The sequence below is a fragment of the Phocoena sinus genome, chromosome 6 (genome assembly GCF_008692025.1).
Source record: "Phocoena sinus isolate mPhoSin1 chromosome 6, mPhoSin1.pri, whole genome shotgun sequence".
NCBI classification, from domain to species: domain Eukaryota; kingdom Metazoa; phylum Chordata; class Mammalia; order Artiodactyla; family Phocoenidae; genus Phocoena; species Phocoena sinus.
In genome coordinates this window covers 31,918,468-31,940,373 of record NC_045768.1, presented here as the reverse complement: position 1 = coordinate 31,940,373, position 21,906 = coordinate 31,918,468, and the positions used below count along the sequence as shown (strand labels likewise).

Below are 21,906 nucleotides of genomic sequence, written 5' to 3'. Positions count from 1 at the left end.
GGAGAAAAAGGGTGTAGTTCCAGGGATCACACACACTTGGGGCACACACACCTGGGATCCTCTTATGTCTCACCAAAAAGTTCCATATCATGTGTGTCTCAGCTGGGCACAGGTTGATCTATAAGATTCTTTCTGCCTCCATCATCCTTTGAGCTATAAGACCTGGATAAAAGACAGGAAATTGTGAAATTGTGAAAATTCTGAATTTCCAAATCCCCCCTGTGTTGTGGTAGCTCCTTTTAAAGTTCAAATCTCACTCAGGAACACTTGAACAGGTAACGAACGCTCTTAATTTTTTCCTCTTCCCCTTTGGCTTTGCTCCCAGGAAGCGAGAAGAAGAAAATAGGCGAAGAGAGGCAGAACAGCAGAAGGGAAGGCTGAGCCCAGATTCCTGCAGACCCCAAGCTCCTCCCTGTCTGCCCAGCACCCAGGCTGAGCCCCGCAGGCAGAGTTGGGCGCCCAGCAAACAGCCTCCCTGCAGCGACAAGGCCCAGGGCCCTGAGCGGAAAGCCTGCAGATGGTCTCCAGGCAGAGGGTCTCCAAGCAGAGCCCCCCAGAAGGAGCAGCATCTCTCCTCAGACTTGCAGAGAACAGATCCCAGAAAACCAAATGGTAGGTGTATTGCCTTGTTATTCAGTGCTAACCTATGGACTGTGGGCTCTTTTGATTCATGTATTTAGACCATTTACATTTAAAGTAATTATGTCAGCACTTAAATCGGCCATTTTATTATTTATTTGCTCTTTATTTCCTCTGTTTCTCTTTTCTTCCCTTCATTAACCAGACTCTCATGATGTGACAGCCCTGTTGTATTTCCTCAAGTTCTTTCTTAGCTTGGGACCTTTGCATATAACAATCCTTTTATCTGTATGGACAAAAAGTACCTTTTATTTTTCAGCTCTCAGAGTGAATGCTCCTTCCTCCGTACAGCCATGCCTTCCCACTAAACAAGGCTTTGTTTTCCTGCTATATGCTCCCATAGCTTTCCTGTACTTCCCTATTATAAGGATCAACACCTTTCACTGTTATTACTGGCTTACTTGTCTGTTTTTTCCACTAGACTATAAGATCTGTAAAATCAGGGTTGCTTCAGTTACCTACTGCTGTGTAACAAACTACACTAAAACTAAGCGGCTTACAATAACAGTTTATTATTTCTTATGATTTTGTGGGTTGGTTGGGCCATTCCTCTGCAGGCTTCTCCTGCTCTCACTCACGTGGCTACATTCAGTTCAAGGTCAGTGAACTGGATGGTCTAAGATGGACTGACTTGAATGTCTGGCAGTTGACGCTGGCTATCAGCTGGGATTCCTCGACTCTGTTTTACCTGGCCTTTCATCCTCCCATAGGCTAAACTGGCTTTCTTACACAGTGGTCTCAGGACATTATTCTAAGAAAGCACAGGAAAAAGCTATAGGACCTCTTGAGGAATAGGCTCTAGAATGTGCACGCTACATTCTGTTGATCAAAGCCAAGTTATATGACCATCCCAGACTAAATAATATGGAGAAATAGATTCCATCTTTATGCGTACTAGGATGGGAGTCATTTGGGGCTATTAAACAATCTATCACAGTTCCTTCTGGTCACAGATCATTCGCATTTCTCCCACATGCAAAATATTCTCACCCTTATCTTAGGACCCCAAAATCTCATGCCAATTATCACATCAAGTTTTAAGTCTGGGATCTTGAGACCAATGTCGTGTCCAGATGTTGTTGAGGTTCCCCAGGTGTGAATCTTTCTGATTCAGAGACCAACGGACAAAACGCACATCACCCACACACACATCCAGAAAGCAGTGGTGAGACAGGCACAGAATAAACCACAGGAGACATTCCTGTTCCAAAAAGGAGAGAAATAGGATGTACATAGCAGTCATTAGTCCATAGCAATTCTGAAAGCCAGCTGGTTATACATTAGCAGGGCCCCTACTCTGAGGTATGAAATGTGCCTTGATTAGGGTCTGGTTTTACTCCTATGTGTGTTTTCTATTCCATTGTTCTCCTTGGCTCTGGGCTCTGCCACCTGGGTTCTTGGCTCTACTCTCTGAGAAGTCTTCCTTTTCCTTGAGACATAGCCCATGTTTGCAGCTGAGTAGACTTCTTAGCCTGTTTCCTGCATATAGGAAACTGGGGCCCTAGAGGCTCCTTTTCATTTGGGACCGCCTCAGTAGTTCAAGCTGGTGGCACTCTCAGTGATACAATTATCTCAAACACTTCATGGGTCTTTTATGAATCTGACTGGGTTCACTCCATGTTCCAAAACCACATCCATTAATTATCTTTCAAATAGGCCTCTCTCTACTTTGGGTGGCTCAGGCCGCTGTGGAACAGTGCCCTTGAGATTCTTAGAAGTTCTTTTGTCTAGCCGAGAGGCCTACAATGTACCATCTTTAATATTTTTGAGGTCTTAATAAAGGGTTGCACAGCCATACTCTTGATTTGATCTTTATCTCTAGGTCATATCTTACTATATGAGACTCTCTTGTTGGCAAGAAAAAAAAAAGAAAATTTAAAACAGTTTTCTAACCCAGCACACTCTGTGCTCTTTATATTTACTCTAAATTCTGCCTGCAAGCTGAGTAGTTCTTTGTTTCTTTCTCCCCATACCTTAATCATATGCAGCTAAAAAAAGCCAGTTGATATTTTCTTCAACATTCCACCTAGAAAGCTCCTAAGCCATATCTACAAGTTCATTAGGTGTATTTTCTATCTTCCAAGTTACTGCAGATGACAGTTTTGCCAATTATCCTGCCACTGAATTACACAGTTCACTTTTCTCCAGACTCCAATAGCAACTTCTTCTCTGCTCCTCCAGACTTCACTAATAGTTTCTTCATTGCCTTTCTAGCTTCTGCTCACCAGCCAGTTCCAAAGTCGATGCTCTGGTTTTTTGTTAGGCCAGCATGTCTCTTTTTTAGGTATCAGTTTCTGTGTTATCTCTAGCGGCATAACACACCACCCCCCAAACTAAGTGGCTTAAAACAACGGTTTATTATTTTTCACAGTTCTATGGGTTGGTTAGGCAGCTCCTCTACTGGATCAGCTGGGCTTACTCCTGTGGCTGCTAGAAGTTTGGCCAGACTAGAAAGTCCAAATGGCTTCCTTCACATGTCTGGTAATTGGTGCTGGCTGTTGGCCAAGGTGTCTCAGTTCTCTTCTGTATGACCTTTCATCGTCCAGCAAATCAGACCATCTTCCTTGCATGTTTTTCTCAGGGCAGTGCTCTGAGGGAGAGAAGGTGGAAGCTACAGGTCCTCTTGAGGCCTGGGCTCCAGAACTGTCACATCACTTATACCAGATTCTGTTGATCAGAGTAATTCGCAAGGCCAGCCCAGCTCAAGAGAGTGGAGATGTAGACATACTACAAAATCAAAAGGTGAAAGGTGATCAAATGTGGATCCTAGGGTAGGAAGAATCTTTGACCTTTAAACAATCTCTCAGAAGGAGCAATATGTCTCTTACTTCTTTATCCCAGCAGGTGTCTGGCACATAAGAGATATAATAAACATTTGTTGAATGTATACTAGCTAAGTGCTTGAGATTTGGAGATTGTTAAACATGACACAAAAAGTATTCATTGGGTAAACACATTCTCTGTAACAGAGTCCCATTTTTATGTCAAAGCTTTGCTTCTACTTAGTTCACCAAATCAACTTATGCATGCATTTATTCAACAGATATGTTTTTGAGCCCATACTGTGTGCCAGCCATACTGAATTATAAATAAGACTAAGGACCATACCATCAGCATTTTCTTACAGCAGTGAGCACAGTATTGGTTACATAGGTAAATATTTCTTGACCTGACTCCTCACTTAAAAAGCACCTGTTGAAAGTTTGATTGGTTTTGGGTTTACTCTGTACCCCAAGAATTATACTTAATTCCTGCAACTTCAAATAGACAACGGTTTTCCCCAATCCAGTGCTCTACAGAGCAGAGAGAAGGGGGAGCACAGTTATTTCAGACTACTTACAACTACACAGGGTAATTGTGGCTTGTATTCACCTTACTATAAAACACCTTGAGACAGTTATGCTGCAAAGCTTGTCACATCTACTGTGGACCTGGTCACATTCATGTAGTTATCTCACATCCTGAGAAGGCCATGAAGATTGGTTTTTTTCATAACCAATCCTTTTGTCCTTAATTTACTGATACTACTGATAGTTAGACTTCCTCCCCTCACTATTGGTTTAAAGGTGAACTAGTGCATGGTTTTATAATGATTTTCAAGCCATGTAGGGCTCATGAAATGAATTCAGTGGATTGGACTAGGATAATTTTCATGAAATAGACTTCAATAGAACCTATCAAAGTTCATTGCACATTATAAAGGTAATAAGTTCTGTTGCAGTTATATGTCTTTGTACATAGGGGTGTGTGTGTGCATGTGTGTGTGTTTGTATACATGCAGATGAGTATACTGGGCCACAATTTAAGATTTATTTCTTGGTATGGGTTATTGTCAAAAAGTTTTGAAAATTAGTGTTCTAGAACAGTTGAGAGGCAGGAGAGCTCCTCATTCGAGGGCAGGAAGTGGTGTCCTGAATAAGGGACCTCTGGGAAAAGCCAGATTCAGATATGCAAACAGGCTCAGAGAAGCCCAGCATCCAGACTTTGGGGAGGGTTGGAGGAAGGGAGGCCCGTGAGCCTGATTCAGGTGTAAGGAGAGGCAGCTCCAGTTTCACGGGCAGCCTTTGCCCTTGCTGACCTGCCCAAGAGGCCAGAGTACAGAGGAAAATAGGGAGATACTTCTAAGAATCAAGACTGGACATCGACCAGGGCTTCTCCAGTATAGTGTTCCCAGGAAACCCAACATAATTGGGCAAAGGACATCCCAAGCCATGTTATGTTTGGCCACATAAAGAAGGGTCACAGCTGCCTCAGTGATCAGGCAGTATAGCCTTTGCAGCATGGGCATCCTAGCAGGAAGCCAGAGAGGGGAAACGTTGACCACTTCTTCTTCTCCATTATCCTATTTCATAAATTAGAGCCTGAGGGTTGTTAGAGAGCATCTAGTTCAGCCTCCTCAAAACAAGTCAGCACCCTGAGGCCCTGAGAGAAGGGCTTGCCTAAGGTCTCTTAACAGGTGATTGCTTTCTTCTTCCTTATTCTTCCCTTTTTGTTGTTTACAATGTGTATAGAGCATAAATGGCTAAGTGTGTAAGCTTTAGACCCTACCACTTACTAGCTATACAATCTTAAGCAGGTTACATAGCCTCTCCAAGCCTCCTTTTCTTTATTTGTCAAAAAAAAAAAAAAAAAAGAGAGAGAGATAATAATGCCTGTCTTAGAAAATTGTGACCATTAATGAGATAACCCATGTAAAGATTGAAACATAGTGCCTAAAGTACTCTATGAGTATGAGCTGTTACTATAATTAACCTCATTACGATTTCAAAGGGGGGAAGGAAAGAGAGGAAGGAGACACTATTTAGAAAGACCGCTGTGACTGGGTGGAGGATGGATGTGGAGGGCCACATAGGGCCTATTCTAAGGCACAGTAGAAGCAGGGTGACGAGAAGCGGATGGACTTGAGAGGTAGAATTGCAGTGACTTGGCAGCAGACTGCTTGTGGGAGGTGGTGGAATAAAGCTGTCTTTGAGTCAGTGTGGTTGTCAGGAGAGTCTAGTGGAGGAGAAGCTCACTATTTTAAAGGCCATCCCTGATGTTTTCTTATTCTCACCATATGGGCTGCCAGGGCTAGTGGGTATGATTGGTGGGAGTATCAGGGGGCCCTTACATTTGGCACATGTGCAGTGTCTAAGGCAGCAAACTCTATTACCGTCTAGATACCAGAGACTCCTTGACGTCTTTTCCTTACTCCAGTTATGTATATTCAGCTATTTACTATGTCCTCATTTAGGTGTCCCAAAGGCGTCTCAAACTCAACCTGTCCAAGACAGAACTGATCATGATTTCATGTAAAACTACTCCTTATATTGGTTAATATCCAATACTTACCCATCTGTATGTCCATCCCAGGGGTAAAAATCTGATCATTATCTTCTTTTCTTTTACCACTCAAAATCCAATCTGTCACCGGGTCTTGTCACCTTTCCTTCCTAAATAGCTTTCAAATCATTCTTTGTATCTCATCCACCACCACCACATAGTCTACCTAACGTTTGCTTACCTTCATCTCTAACTTGGACTGTTGCAGTAGCTTCCTAACTGGTCTTACTTATCTACTCTGACTCCCCTAATCCATTTTCCTCTCTGTGAGCATATCGGTCCCTTCAATATGAAATCTCATCATATTCCTCCCCTACCCAAGGCCCTGGAATCAACCACTTCTCCAAGGAACCTGGTTCCTTTTGTTGGAGATGGTATTAGAATCCAAGATCTGAGTGCTAGGTGTGTATACTACTCTTGGACTCCTACTCATTGCTCCTAAGCCCCTTCAGCAGAGAGAACTGAGAAATATTTATATCTATTTGTGTTCCTATCAGTGTATATGTGTATTACACACACACACACACACACACACACACACACACGGATTTCAAACTGTTACCTCCAATTCCATCCAACACCACAGGGTTTATTCTAGCTTTTATCTTTTTATTTGAAATTTTTTTCTCCAACAGTGAAAGACCTGGCTCCCATTATCTATGATATATATGCTTATTTGTTCAATCCTAGTATACACGTAAAGTAGATTCAGAATTGCCAACCCATACCCCTTTGAGAAGTAAATTTACTAAATAGAGCATAGTATTTACATACATTTCTTTTTGTCCTTAGTCTTACAGTACTCAGCCAAAATACGATTTTATAAAGTTACTTGGGTGAGTTCCCTTCTTCTCCACCTTTTTAGTGTGGTTACCTGATCTAATTTTGTAATAGTGTTAGGTTTATTTGTTATTGTTTTTATTCCATTTTGGGTTCTTTCCCACATCCTAGCTGATTCTAATTGCTGTTCATTTTTTTTTTTTGGTAGTTGGGTACCTTTTATTTAAACAGAAAATGACATTTTCTCATAATTATAAAATTACTTAATGTACATTACCAAAAAATTAAGATCAGAGAAAAGAACAAAGAAGAAAATATTAAAATCCTCCTTAATCTTAAACTATACAAACCCTTCTACTATAACTTTTTTTTCATTCAGAAAATTGTGGGCATCCTGTTTTGAGATGTTCTTACATAATTTCTTTGTTTTCAACAAAAATGTTACTAGCTGCTTAGCATTATATCAGATTATGAATACAGCATGCTTTGTTTAATCATGACTGTGTTGGACATATAAACTAAACAGCCTTTCATATAAGTTTTTGTATATACCTCTAATTTTTATGGCTCTTTAAACATGCTGCCAGGGACTTCCCTGGTGGCGCAGTTGTTAAGAATCTGCCTGCCAATGCAGGGGACACGGGTTCAAGCCCTGGTCCAGGAAGATCCCACATGCCGTGGAGCAAATAAGCCCATGTGCCGTGACTACTGAGCCTGCACTCTACAGCCTGCGAGCCACAACTACTGAGCCCACGTGCCACAACTACTGAAGCCCACGCGCCTAAAGCCCGTGCTCCACAAGAGAAGCCACCGCAATGAGAAACCCACGCACCGCAATGAAGAGTAGCCCCTGGTCGCCGCAACTAGAGAAAGCCCATGCGCAGCAACGAAGATGCAAAGCAGCCAAATAAATAAATAAATAGATAGATAGAAAATTTAGAAAATAAATAAAAGATAAATAGAAAATAAATAGAAGAAAAGTTAAAAACAAAAACCCAAAAAAAAAACATGCTGCCAGATTTCTTGGAATCCAGGAAGGTTTCAGACGTTTGTTTCACCCTTTCAAAAGCAAAAACCAAAAAACTCTCTCCAAACACTTAGGCAAATAATGGTTTTACTAAATTCTAGTTAGTAAGATGGAATTTTGTCGTATTTTTATTGGCTTTGTGTATCTATTTTCTGGATTATTCACTGATGTCTGCTGTCAATTTTTTTTTTTTTTTTTTTTTTTTTTTGCGGTACGCGGGCCTCTCACTGTTGAGGCCTCTCCCGTTGCAGATCACAGGTTCCGGATGTGCAGGCTCAGCGGTCATGGCTCACGGGCCCAGCCGCTCCACGGCACGTGGGATCTTCCCAGACCGGGGCACGAACCCGCGTGCCCTGCATCAGCAGGCGGACTCTCAACCACCGCGCCACCAGGGAAGCCCTCCACTGTCAATTTTTAAATTGGTTTTTCATTTTCTTAGTATTTCTAAAAGGTCTTTATGTAATAAGGATAGTAACCTTTCTCTGTCATATATAATGAACTTTTTTTGTTTACCTTTTAATTCTGTTTCATTTTTTTCTTCTGAGATTTTTTTCTTTGTGGTTTTATGCCAAGAAAAGCTTTTTCCCACTTTAAGATCTAATAAATACATATATTTTCTAAGTTTTACTATCTATATTTCGTTATATAGTGAGGTTGGAATTGCATGATTTCTTTTTAGAGAATAAGCAGTTGTTCTAGCCATAAACATGGAATAATCCTGAGCTGCAGTGCTGGCAGTAGGCTTGTGAATAATGGCTTCTGAAGGGGTATAGCATCACTCTCTGGGGTCATACCCAGGGCCTGTGAGCACCTCATCTCCTGGGTCCACAAATTCAAAATGCTATCTTTATTGTCATATATGGGAGTATTTTTAGCATTCTATTCTTTCTCACTGATCTATCTCTACTAATACCTAAATCACATTATCTTTATCATTACTAGCTATTAGTATCTAAGGATATCTAGCCGTCTCTTTATTATTTTTCTTTTTTCTCTTCTTTTTAATAAAGTTTGCTTTTTAGAGCAGTTTTAAGTTCACAGCAAAACTGAGCAGAAAGTACAGAGAGTTCCCACATACTCCTACTCCCACACATGTACATACTCCCTAACATCAACACCCAGCTTAGCACGTTTGCTACAATTGATGACCTACACTGACACATCATCATCACCCGAGTCCAGTTTACATCAGGATTCACACCTGGTGTTCTACATTCTGTGGGTTTTCACAAATGTGTAATGACTTGTATCCTGCATTGTGTCATACAGAATAGTTTCACTGCCCGTATTAGGGGTCTCCAGAGAAACAGAACCAGTTAGATAGATAGATAGATAGATAGACAGACAGACATATCGGGAGATTTGGTATAGAAATTTGCTTACTTGATTATGGAGGCTGAGAAGACCCACAGTCTGCCATCTGTAAGCTGGAGACCCAGGAAAGTTGGTGGTGTGATTCAGTGAGTCCAAAGGCTTAAGAACAGGAGAGCAGGTGCTATGAGTCTGAGTCCAAAGGTTTAGAAATTGAGGGGCTAAGGGTACAAATCCTGGTCCAAGTCTAAAAGCCTGATAAACAGGAACACCTGTGTCCAAGGGCAGGCGAAAATGGATGTCCCAGCTCAAGCAAAGAGCACAAAATCACACTTCCTCCACGGTTTTGTTCTATTTAGGCCCTGAACAGACTGGACAGTGCCCACCTGCCTTAGCGAGGGTGATCTTCTTTACTCAGACTACCAACTCAAATGCTAATCTCTTCTGGAGACACCCTCACAGACACACCCAGAAATAATGTTTTATCAGCTATATGGGCATCCCTTATACTAGTCAAGTTGACACATAAAATTAACCATCACACTGCCCTAAAAATCCACTGTGCTCTGCCTATGCGTCACTCTCTTCCCCAAACCCCTGGTAACCACTGAGCCTTTTAGGATCTCCATAGTTTTGCCTTTTTCCAGAAGGTGATATAGTTGGAATTATATAGTATATGGCCTTTTCAGAGTGGCCTCCTTCACTTAATAATATGTATTAGTAATATTCATGCAAGTAAAGTAATATTTCACTTAATAATATTCTGCATGGCTTGGTAGCTTATTTCTTTTTGGTACACATTTCACTTTTAGCTCATTTTCTTTTAGTTTATTTCTTTTTATTGCTGAATAATATTCCATTGTCTGGGGACTTCCCTGGTGGTCCAGTGGTTAAGACTTCGTGCTTCCACTGCAGGGGGCTGGGGTTTGATCCTTGGTGGGGGAACTAAGATCCCACATGCCATACGATGCAGCCAAAAAAAATAAAATTCCATTGTCTGGATGTACCACAGTTTATCTGTTCACCTACTGAAGGACATCTTGGTTGCTCCAAGTTTGGACAATTATGAATAAAGCTACTATAAACATCCATATGCAGGATGTTGGGTGGACATAAGGTTTTAATTCGTTTGGGGAAATACCAAAGAGCAAGATTGCTGGATTGTATGGTAAGAACATGCTCAGTTTCATAAGACACTGCCAGTCTTCCAAAGTGGCTGCACCATTCTGCATTCCACCAGCAATGAATGAGAGTTCCTGTTGCTTGTCACCCACATCAGCATTTGGTGGTGTCAGTGTTTTTGATTTTCACCATTCTAGTAGATGCGTAGTGGTATCTTGTTTTAATTAATTGGTTTTTAATTTTGTTTTGGTGTGTGTGAAACATTATAATTGTTATAAGAGTCAGAGCTACACGGAAAGGTTTACTCAGAGAAGTGTTGCTCCCTCCTCATCCTACTACTCAGTTTCCATTTCCCTCTTCTTTCTTTCCCTTTCCCACTCCATCCCCATAAGGATCCAATCTCTTCAGTTGCTAGATTATCCTTTCTATATTTCTTTTGTACAAATGAGACGATACAAATACATTCTTTCTTTTTTTTTAAACCATACCAGTTTTTTTTGTTTGATTTTTTTTTTTTTTTAATTTGGTTGAGTCAGGTCTTAGTTGCAGCAGGCGGGCTCCTTAGTTGTGGCATGTGGGCTTCTTAGTTGTGGCATGCATGTGGGATCTAGTTCCTGGACCATGTATGGAACCCAGGCCCCCTGCATTGGGAGCGCAGAGCCTTAACCACTGCGCCACCAGGGAAGTCCCAGGTACAAGTATATTTTCTTATATCCTCTTGTTTCTTACATGAAGAGTAGAATAGTTTATATACTCTTTTGCACTTAAGAATAGTTATTTTAAAGTCTGTTTCTGAAAACACAATGTGTGTCTGTTTCATTGTCTATTCTCTCTCCCTCCCTCCCTCTCTCAATTTTGTCTTGTCTCATCTCCCTGTATATTTTTCACTAAGGACTGGATCACTGAATATAAAAAATTAGAGAAATAACTAGAAGCCTAGCATGATATTAATTCCTCCAGGGAGGATTTACATTGGCTTCTCTCAGGCATTCAGGAGCAAGAACAATCCAAGGTCACCTTAATCCAGTTTCCAAAACTGAGATGATATAGAGCTGGGCTTCAGTCCCTGCAAGGTCAATCCATGGCCAGTGGACCCTTTTTCCTAAGACATAGCCTTCCAGAGTCCCAGTCCAAAACAATGCTTCTTGGCAGGATCTGGACTCCAAGTTTTGTCCTCCAAACCTCAAGGAGCCTCATTTCCCTAGGGATGTGTGGCCCCAAATGCCTTGCTCATCTCCTGGTTGCCTGATTCGCTTGGATCTTGGCCCCATATTTTTTTCTGCCTTGTTAGCTCTTTGATGCCTTCAAACAGGTAGTTTGTAATATTTTGTTTAACTTTTTTATTGTCCTTTTGGGTGAGTATGCTTCAATTCTGCCATTATGGAAGGAGAAGTTCCTTCACTGTTTTTCACATTGAGACTAAAATTTTTATTTTATATATTGCATATATATATATTCTTTTCTCAAATTCTAAATTTCTTTTATGTGTTTAATGAGTGCGTTTGTGTGAGTGTGCATACACACTGTCCTATTAGCTAAAATTCTTGTTGATCTAATCTTCCTATTTTCTCTATTAACTGTTCCTCATGGTAGATTGTTTCCTTGTGTATTTTGTAATTTGGGATTGTGAAGTTATTTTCAGGAGGTCCCCTCTGTGCAGCCTGAGTTGAGGTCATGCCATCCTAAAGCAATACTGTGTTTGCTTCTAAGAGGCACCCTGTGATACCGCCATCCTGAGACTAGTGTTTTTTGGTTTTTTTTTGCGGTACGTGGGCCTCACTGTGTGGCCTCTCCCGTTGCAGAGCACAGGCTCCGGATGCGCAGGCTCAGCAGCCATGGCTCACGGGCCCAGCTGCTCCGCGGTATGTGGGATCCTCCCGGACTGGGGCACAAACCCGCGTCCCCTGCATCGGCAGGCGGACTCTCAACCACTGCGCCACCAGGGAAGCCCCTGAGACTAGTTTTTATATTAATTTTTCCTATGGGTTGAGAATAAATGAATACCAAACCCATGTGAGGCACAGCACTTTGGTTTCAAATTCCCATGCATGACTCTTTACCCCATCCTGAACCTAAGCTGAGACAAATTTCCTTGTCATCTTCCAGTGCTGGGAAGATATTTTATCTGGACCATCATTTCCCAAGGGTCTACCACCTCAAGAGTCCTGGCTTCATGCAGGGTCCTGTTTCCAGTTAACTTTCTGCCTGCAAGGCTCATTTTCTGTTCTTATCTGGATGTTAAAACAACCAGTTATTTAATAAGACCAGCTGTTGCCCCACTTCACCGCTACCACTTGCCCGACAGTCGCTGGATCAGCTCACAAGCTTATCACTTGGGTTCTCAGTTTTCCCTGTTTTTGGCCCCCAGGAATTTCCTTTATTTTCTTGAAGGCACTGTGGTGCTTTTAAAGTAATGTTTATTATAAATATTTTAGTCAGCATTTCTAGGTACTTTTTTATAATATCTTTTTTTTAATTTTATTTTTGGCTGCATTGGGTCTTCCTTGCTGCGCATGGGCTTTCTCTAGTTGCGGTGAGCAGGGGCTACTCTTACTTGCGGTGCTTGGGCTTCTCATTGCAGTGGCTTCTCGCGTTGCAGAGCATGGGCTCTAGGCGTGCAGACTCAGTAGTTGTGGCGCACGGGCTCTAGAGCACAGGCTCAGTAGTTGTGGCGCACGGGCTTAGTTGCTCCGTGGCATGTGGGATCTTCCTGGACAAGGGGTTGAACCTGTGTCCCTTGCATTGGCAGGTGGATTCTAAACTGCTGCGCCACCAGGGAATAGGTCTTTTTTTTTTTAATATTTATTTGGCTGAACTGGCATGCGGGATCTTTTAGTTGCGGCATGTGGGATCTAGTTCCCTGACCACGGATCGAACTCGGGCCCCCTGCATTGGGAACGCAGGGTCTTAACCACTGGACCACCGGGGAAGTCCCATTTCTAGGTATTTGTAGGGGAAGGCTTTCAGGTTATCTAACCTACTGTTGCTAGAAATAGAAGTTAAACAATTTTTTCCTAATCGTAATCAGCACTATCATGGTGATACAAGAGGACAAGCCTGAATTTTTTTTTTTTTTTTTTTTTTTGTGAACAGTGAGCAGAACTGCCCTACTATGCAAGTTTTGGACAATAAAGATTCTTCCCCTTCTTCCTTGTCTCCCCAAGAAACATCCAGAGAACATTCTAAAGGCCGATCTGCCTGTGTCCACTTCAGCCCCAGCGAAGGCAGTGATGGAAACCGGCGTCCAGGAGCCTCCTCTGTCGAGAAGTCCAGAGGTGAGACAGTTGGCGAGCAGCAGTGTGACAAGGGGAAAGGCTCCTTGAAGCAGCCCTCCTGTGTCAGGGCGTCTGGGCCTGCTGAGGAAGGAGAGGACCCCAGTTGGGCAGCTGCAGGCCTTCCACAGCAGGACGGCCACTGGAAGCCCAGCCGGCGGCAGGATGCAGCACCCAAGGCCAAATGTGCCTCCCAGAAAAGGCGCAGCCAGGAGCTCAGAGGAGGGAGGCGCTCCCCGGCTGGGTCCAGCCGGCCTGGCAGTGCCAAGGGGGAGGCCGTCCATGCTGGGCAGAGTCCTCTCCACCACCGGATGCCAAGAAACACAGTGACGCAGGACAAGCTCGCAGGAGGGAGCTACTCAGATTTGCCATCGAGCACAGAGGTGTTGAGGTCAGGAGTCAGGAAGCTGGGTACATCCGCCCTGTTGGAGGACACTCAGCTATCTAAGGACACTGATCCAGCACCTGGTCCCCCCTCTGGGCAGAGCGTGAATATTGACCTTCTCCCCGTAGAGCTGCGGCTGCAGATAATCCAGAGAGAAAGAAGCAGGAAAGAGCTGTTTCGCAAAAAGAACAAGGCAGCAGCGGTCATCCAGCGGGCCTGGAGAAGGTAGGAAGATGGGATGCCAGAGCATCTTTTTGGCTCTGTGTCTGTCCTAATCCCCCTGATGTGATACCCCCTGTGCTCTGTGATACTTTCTAGTGAATTCCATGTGCTGGCATGACAAGGCCAATTTTATTGAGCCAACCCATGGGAGTCACACATGTGTATATCTTAGTAATTTATATTGGGTAAGCTATTTGGAAGGTGTTTTTACCCAGAAAGATAGGAAAGTACCCAGGATAGCCTGGTGTAAATGAAAAACCATGAAGCCTAAGTTTCAGGTGAAGCTCTAAGAGGTTATCTGACCTTGAGCAAATCACTCAGCCTCCCTGACCCTCAGTTTCCTCCTCTGTAAAATGGGATTTAACAATTGCCACACCCGTCCTGTTCATGTGACAGGTTGCTAGAATGAGATAACATGTGCTTTGTAAATTCTAAAGCACTACACATTTAAGGTATTTTATCTTCCTTCTTTACTACACAGGAATTAGATACAGTGGATTAAGTGACTGAAATTTATCACAAAAACCTGTGTGAGCCTCAATCAAGCTCAGAATGTGGGGTAGGAGCTGGGAGTGGTGGAGGAGGCTTACCAAAACCCTGAGGTGAACACCCTCAGGGGGTAATTCTGGGAGGACTGGAAGAGTGCTGTGCTACAAGTTTTCACATATCTCACAGTCTCCTTCACACTGCAGGCCCCAGGAGGGCCTCCATCCAGATTAGGCCTTTCAGTGATGACCACGCCCAGGGGAGGGCCGGACCGTCGGCCCCAGGTGGGGGTCATGTGGTCTCCATCTCCGGAGAGAGGGAGTTTTACCGGGGAACAAAGCAAGCAGATCACTGCGAGTGCAGGTGTGCCTCTGTCAGGAGATAAAAGGGCCAAAGAAACCCTGCTGTTGGCAGAGGGAGAGCTGAGCGGCTTGTGAGGTCCAGGGAGAGGCCTCAGGGACTGTCATGGCAAAGCCTCCTAACCCAGAGCCGGGCAACCTGCACGGCCTTTGCTATAGTGCGTCCTCACATCTGTTCAGGCTCGTGGCTGTTTACAAAGCCATCTCATGCCTGACCCCTTTGCTCTCCCAACCATCGCCAGGAAGCCATCACGATAGGGATCAGCATCCCTGTTTTTCAGACAAGCAATGGTCTCAGGAAAAAAGACCTGTCCTGATGGTCAGACCCAGCATTCGAAGTTCTTTCTGACTTGAGTCCAGGGGCCTTTCCCTTACATTCTCAGTAAAGGTAGTGCCTGCTGTGGTCAAAATAATGGAGGCGGAGGCCGACCTTGCACTCTGCACCTCAGGACAGGCTGGAGGACAGGCTGCCTGGACGGTCTCTCATGCATCAAGGTAATGTTGTTATGGGGGATGTTGTTGCTAGCACTGTTACTAATACTGGTAGTTGAATTCATCAGGCACTTGGGCCGGACACTGTTCTAAGCAGTTTTACATGTATTAACTCATTTAAATCCTCAGTCACCCTGTGAGGGATACTGGGATTACTCTTCTTCTCCCCATTCCATGAGTGAGGAAACTGAAGCACAGATAGGTTCATCAACCTCAGGCTCCAGAGCCAGCGCTGGCCCGCAGCTGAGACCGTCGGCCTCTGAAGCCACAGATGGGAAGGGTCCCTGCTCCCCCTCCGTGGGGCGTTCTGCCAGGACGTGCACTGGCTACCATCCCAGAGGAACTTTTTGTGAAGTATTTCAGCTGACACCTGGGGTCCAAACAAGCCCACGAGGTTTGCCACGTCAGGCCCCACAGCTGCTCCCCAGCTGCAGTGCCTCCCCATCACACTGTCCTTTGACTCCTTTGAAGAGTCAGCAGCTGACAGGTCCTGTCAGTAAGTGTCCATAGCAGCAAATGAGCCTTCAGTCATTCCCCCCAAGAACAGTGGACTCATAGTCTGTGCACCTATCTGGGGAGGCAGTTACACAGGCCCCCTCTGGCTGCACCCCTGTGCAATTCCGAGTCCCGGGACGTCGACTCCCACAGGGTTTCTGGGAAGCTGCACGCCGTGGCAAGTCCTGTGTCTGGTGACAGTAAAAATCCGTTTATTGATTCTGCTATGGCCATATATGTCTTCCATTTGAAGCACAGGAGCCCTAAGTGCTGTCCAGGGACAGTGTGTGGTGTCCGACAGCAAACCTCAGGGGCACCGAGGGCTGGAGTTGGGAACGGGGCTTGGCACACGACCTCCCATAAATGCAGGCCGCCATCACAGGAGACGTGCCCGGGGGCGGCGGGGAGGCAGGCTGACTGGAAAACGCACAGGATGGGGTGAGCAGATTGAACCTGCGGCCCAGAGAAAATGAAGCTTTGTCTAAGCGTCTGAGTTTTATTACCAGTCAAGACTTGACTATTTTAAAGGTTGAAACTGGATACTGGACAAGCTAGGCTGGGCTGGAAAGTTGCTGTGGTGAAGAGGAGTTGCTGTGAAAGGTAGTTCCCATCGGGTCCTCTCCAGCATGTTCTGAGGTGAATAAACAAGGTTAGGCTAGACCATAACAAGCGCCCTGCGCCCCGGGCTGAAAGGGATGATTGGGTGTGCTCGGATTCTCAGCAAACCAGGCGCGCATGTTCTCCCTGAGAAGGGGAGAACAGAGGCTGTGACTGACCACTAGGACCATGAGACACAGCCTCGGTCTCCATACCAGAGTCGATGAGGTGGCAGCTGTGCCCCCCGAAAGCCGGAGCTGTTAGAGCTTCAGCCAACAACCCAGGCTTCCTGACAAGTCCTCTGCCCACAGAGCGGGGCTGTGGAAGAACTGACTGCAGAGCGGTATTGTCCTGTTAACTCTCGCTTCTCTCTACACTTGGCTTTTTGGAAATGTGGCACATGTTCTAGTAAAGGGGTGCCATGGTTTGTCACGCTCCAGGAAAAGAAAGGAAGAATTATGTAGTTCGACTGAAATCAGCCTTTAGAGCAGGCGGGAGGGGCTGCCCCAAGCACTGCAAGGAGCTTCGAGCATTTGGAAAGAAGGTTATGTCCCAATTGGTGTATTGTAAGATCAGGCACAGGGCCTGCTGCTCTCTGCACCCTGTAGGCTCACCAGTAGTTAATCAGCCATGGATCATGAACACTGGTGCAGCTTTCCTTAGGAGGCTCCGAAACATCTGTGCTCGATAAGAGGTTTGGGAGTGCACATGGGATAAACACCATCAGAAAAGCATTAGAGGTAAATATAGCCATCATCCTGGTGCCCCCACCCCCTCCCGCCCCAGGCTCTGCCCTCCAACACATTGATCTTAGTAAAATTCAGCTCTTACATTTGTCACTATTCTTAAAACCCCCTGATCATCCCCACCAAGTCCTCAGCAGTATTTGGCTGTTGAACCAGACAGCACTGATTTGGAAAGTTGGCCTCTCCTAGCTCTAGCTGTTCGCCTTTTCCCCCCAATTTTTATTGTGATAGAATTGACATATGGCACTGTATAAGTTTAAGGTGTACAGCACGGATTTACATATACTGTGAAATGATTACCACAATAAGTTTAGTTAACATCCGTCATCTCACACAGATAAAAAGGATTTTCTTCCTTGTGATGAGAACTCTTAAGATTTACTCTTTAACAGCTTTCATATATACCATAAAGCAGTATTAGCTACAGTCATCATGCTGTACGTTACATCCCCGGTACTTATTTGTCTTACAACTGGAAATTTGCACCTTTTGATCACTTTCATCCAATTCCCCTCCTCTAAGAGCCACAAATCTGATTTCCTTTTCTATGAGTTTGTTTCTTTTTGGTTTTGTTTTTGAAGATTTCACGTGTAAGTGAAATAATACAGTAGTTGTCTTTCTCTGATTTATTTCACTTAGCATAATGCCCTCAAGGTCCATCCATGTTGTTGCAAATGGCAGGATTTCCTTCTTATTTTAGGCTGAATAATATTCTACTGTGTGTATATATAATATATATAATAATCTAATGTGTGTGTCTGTGTATATATATATGTATTCCACAACTTCTTTATTTGTTCATCCATCAGTGGACACTTAGGTTGTTTCCATGTTCTGGCTATTGTAAATAATACTACTGTGAACATAGGGGTGCAGATGTCTCTTCATTTTCTTCAGATATATACCCTGTAGTGGGATTGCTGGATCATATGGTAGCTCTATTTTTAATTTTTTGAGGAACCTCCATAGTGGCTGCACCAATTTACATTCTCACTAACAGTGCAGGAGGGTCCCATTTTCTCCACATTCTCACCAGCACTTTTCTCTTGTCTTTTTGATGACAACTGTTCTAATGGATGTGATATCTCACTGTGGGTTTTTTTATAGATTTATTTTTATTTTTGGCTGCGTTGGGTCTTCATGCTGCACGGAGGCTTTCTCTAGTTGCAGTGAGCAGGGGCTACTCTTCGTTGTGGTGCGCGGGCTTCTCAGTGCTGTGGCTTCTCTTGTGGAACCCGGGCTCTAGGCACACGGGCTTCAGAAGCTGTGGCGTGCGTGCTCAGCAGTTGTGGCGTACAGGCTTAGTTGCTCCACAGCATGTGGGATTTTCTTGGACCAGGGATCAAACCTGTGTCCCCTGCATTGGCAAGCAGATTCTTAACCACTGCGCCACCAGGGAAGTCCCTCTCACTGTGATTTTGATTTGCATTTCCTTGACGATTAGTGATGTTGAACACCTTTTTATATACCTGTTGGCCATCTTTATATCTTGGGAAATTTTCTATTCAGGTTCCTTGCACATTGGATTATTATTATTATTATTTGCTATCTAGTTGTATGACTTCTTTATATACTTTGGATATTAACCTCTTATCATATACATGGTTTGCAAATTTTTTTTTTGCATTTGTAGGTTGCCTTTTTTATTCTGTTGATCATTTCTTTTGCTGTGCAGAAGCTTTTTAGTTTGATGTAGTCCCACTTATTTTTTATTTTGTTGCTTATGCTTTAAGTGTTGCATCTAGGAAATCACTGCAAAGACCCACGTTACGGAACTTTTTCCTGTGTTTTCTTCGAGGAGTTTTGTGGTTTCTGGTCTTTTATTTAAGTCTTTAATCCACTTTGAGTTAATTTCTGTGAGTGGTGTAAAATAGGGTTCTAGTTTCATCCTTTCACATGTGAATATTTAATTTTCCCAGTACCATTTACTGAAGAGACTGTCTTTTCTCCATTGAGTATTCTTGGCTCCCTTGTCAAATATTAGACTCTTTATATATGGGTTTATTTCTGGGCTCTAAATTCTGTTCTGTTGGTCTATGTGTCTATTTTTATTCCATTTATGCTGTTTTGATTACTATAGGTTATTAGTGCAGCTTGAAATAAGGAAGTGTGATGCTTTATTCTTCTTTCTCAGGATTGCTTTGGCTATTCAAGGTCTTTTGTGTTTCTATATAAATTTTGGCATTATTCTACTTCTGTTTTTTTTCCCATATTTATTATTTATTTATATGGCTGTGCCGCGTCTTGGTTGCGGCATGCGGGATCTTTAGTTGCAGCATGCGGGATCTTTAGTTGCGGCATGTGGTATCTTTTAGTTGCGGAATGCAAACTCTTAGTTGTGACATGTGGGATCTAGTTCCCTGATCAAGGATCAAACCCGGGCCCCCTGCATTAGGAGCGTGGAGTCTTAAGCACTGGAACACCAGGGAAGTCCCTCTAATTCTGTTTATTTTTTTAAAAGCCATTGGAATCTTGATAGGGATTGAATCTATAAATGGCTTTGGGTAGCATAGATATTTTAACAATATTAATTCTTCCAATCCATTAACACGGAATACCCTCCCATTTATTTGCATTTTCTTTTTTTTTTTTTTTTCTTGCGGTACGTGGGCCTCTCACTGTTGTGGCCTCTCCCGTTGTGGAGCACAGGCTCCGGACGCGCAGGCTCAGTGGCCATGGCTTACGGGCCCAGCCGCTCTGCAGTATGTGGGATCTTCCCGGACCGAGGCACGAACCCGTGTCCCCTGCATTGGCAGGTGGACTCTCAACCACTGCGCCACCAGGGAAGCCCTATTTGTATTTTCTTCAGTTTCTTTCATCAATGTCTTGTAGTTTTCAGGGTAGAGATTTTTTCACCTCCTTGGTTAAACTTACTCCTAAGTATTTTATTGTTTTTGATGCTACTGTAAATGGAATTCTTTTATTTATTTTTCACATCACTCTTAATGTATAGAAACACTACTGATTTTGTATATTAATTTTGTATCCTGCACCTGTACTGAAGTTGTTGATTAGATCTAACAGTTTTGTGAAGTATTTAGGATTTTCTATATATATATAAAATCATGTCATCTGCAAATGAAGACAATTTTAATTCTTCATTTCCCATTCTGATTCCTTTTTTGTTTTTCTTGCTTGATTGCTCTGGCTAGGACTCGTAGTATTTTGTTGAAAAGGAGGGGTGAGTGTAGGCACCCTTGCCTTATTCCTGATCTTAGAGGAAACACTTTCAACCTTACCCCATTGAGTATGATGTTAGCTGTGGGCTTGTCATATATGCCTTTTATTATGTTGAGGTATGTTCCTTCTATACTGAATTTGTTAAGGGTTTTTATCATGAACAGATGTTGGATTTTGTCAAATGCTTTTTCTGTGTCTTTTGAGATGATCATATGATTTCTTTCATTCTATTAATATGATATATCACATCGATTTATGTGCGTATATTGAACCATCCTTGCATTCCAGGAATAAATCCTGCTTGACCATGGGGAATGATCCTTTTAATTTGCTGCTGAATTTGGTTTGCTAGTATTTTATTGAGAAATTTTGCATCTGTATTCATCAGGGATATTGGCCTATACTTTTCTTGTAGTGGAATTTTTTTCTAGCTTTTGTGTCAGGGTAATGTGGGCTCATGAAGTGAGTTTGGGATTGTTCCCTCCTCTTCAAATTTTTTGAAGAATTTGAAGGATTGACATTCTTCTTTGAATGTTTAGTAAAATTCATCAGTGAAGCCATCTGGTCCTGGACTTTTCTTCATTAGGAGATTTTTGATTACAAATTCAATCTTCTTACTCTTTATTGGTCTGTTCAGATTTTTTATTTCTTCCTGATTCAGTCATGGTAGGTTGGTTGTTTCTAAGAATTTCTCCATTTCTTTTAGGTTGTCTAGTTTGTTGGTATATAGTTGTTTACAGTAGCCTCTTATGATCCTTTGTATTTCTGTGGTATCAGTTGCAGTGTTTCCTTTTCCATTTATGATTTTGTTGCTTTGAATCCTTTTTTTCCCTTCTTGGTTTGTATAGCTAATTGCCAATTTGGTTTACCTTTTCAAAGAACCAACTTAGGGGCTTCCCTGGTGGTGCAGTGGTTGAGAGTCCGCCTGCCGATGCAGGGGACACGGGTTCGTGCCCCGGTCTAGGAAGATCCCACATGCCGCAGAGCGGCTGGGCCCATGAGCCATGGCCGCTGAGCCTGCGCGTCCAGGGCCTGTGCTCCACAACGGGAGAGGCCACAACAGTGAGAGGCCCACGTACCGCAAAAAAAAAATACCAACTTAGCTTTTTTTTTTTTTTTTTTTTTTTTTGTGGTACGCGGGCCTCTCACTGTTGTGGCCTCTCCCATTGCGGAGCACAGGCTCCGGACGTGCAGGCTCAGCGGCCATGGATCACGGGCCCAGCCGCTCCGCGGCATGTGGGATCTTCCCGGACCGGGGCACGAACCCGTGTCCCCTGCATCGGCAGGCGGACTCTCAACCACTGTGCCACCAGGGAAGCCCCCAACTTAGCTTTTTAAATCCTTTCTATTGTTTTCCTGTTCTCTATGTCATTTATTTCTGCTCTAATCTTTATTATTTCCTTCCTTCTAACTCTGGGCTCAGTTTGTTCTTGTTCTAGTTCCTTAAGGCATACAGTTAGACTGTTTATTT

The 21,906-nt window shown here is 43.5% G+C and overlaps 1 protein-coding gene across 4 annotated transcripts in view; it reads left to right on the top strand.

Annotated features, from left to right (window-relative positions):
* INVS (inversin) overlaps window positions 1–21,906 on the top strand; it is a 139,088-nt gene that overhangs the window by 107,230 nt on the left and 9,952 nt on the right. For 2 of the 4 annotated variants that reach the window (XM_032634572.1, XM_032634575.1), the window contains 2 exons: window positions 326–612; window positions 13,366–14,083. In XM_032634572.1, the coding sequence (XP_032490463.1) occupies window positions 326–612; window positions 13,366–14,083 (1,005 nt within the window). The remainder of the gene's footprint in view (window positions 1–325; window positions 613–13,365; window positions 14,084–21,906) is intronic. The other 2 variants (XM_032634576.1, XM_032634574.1) reach the window with 2 other exon arrangements.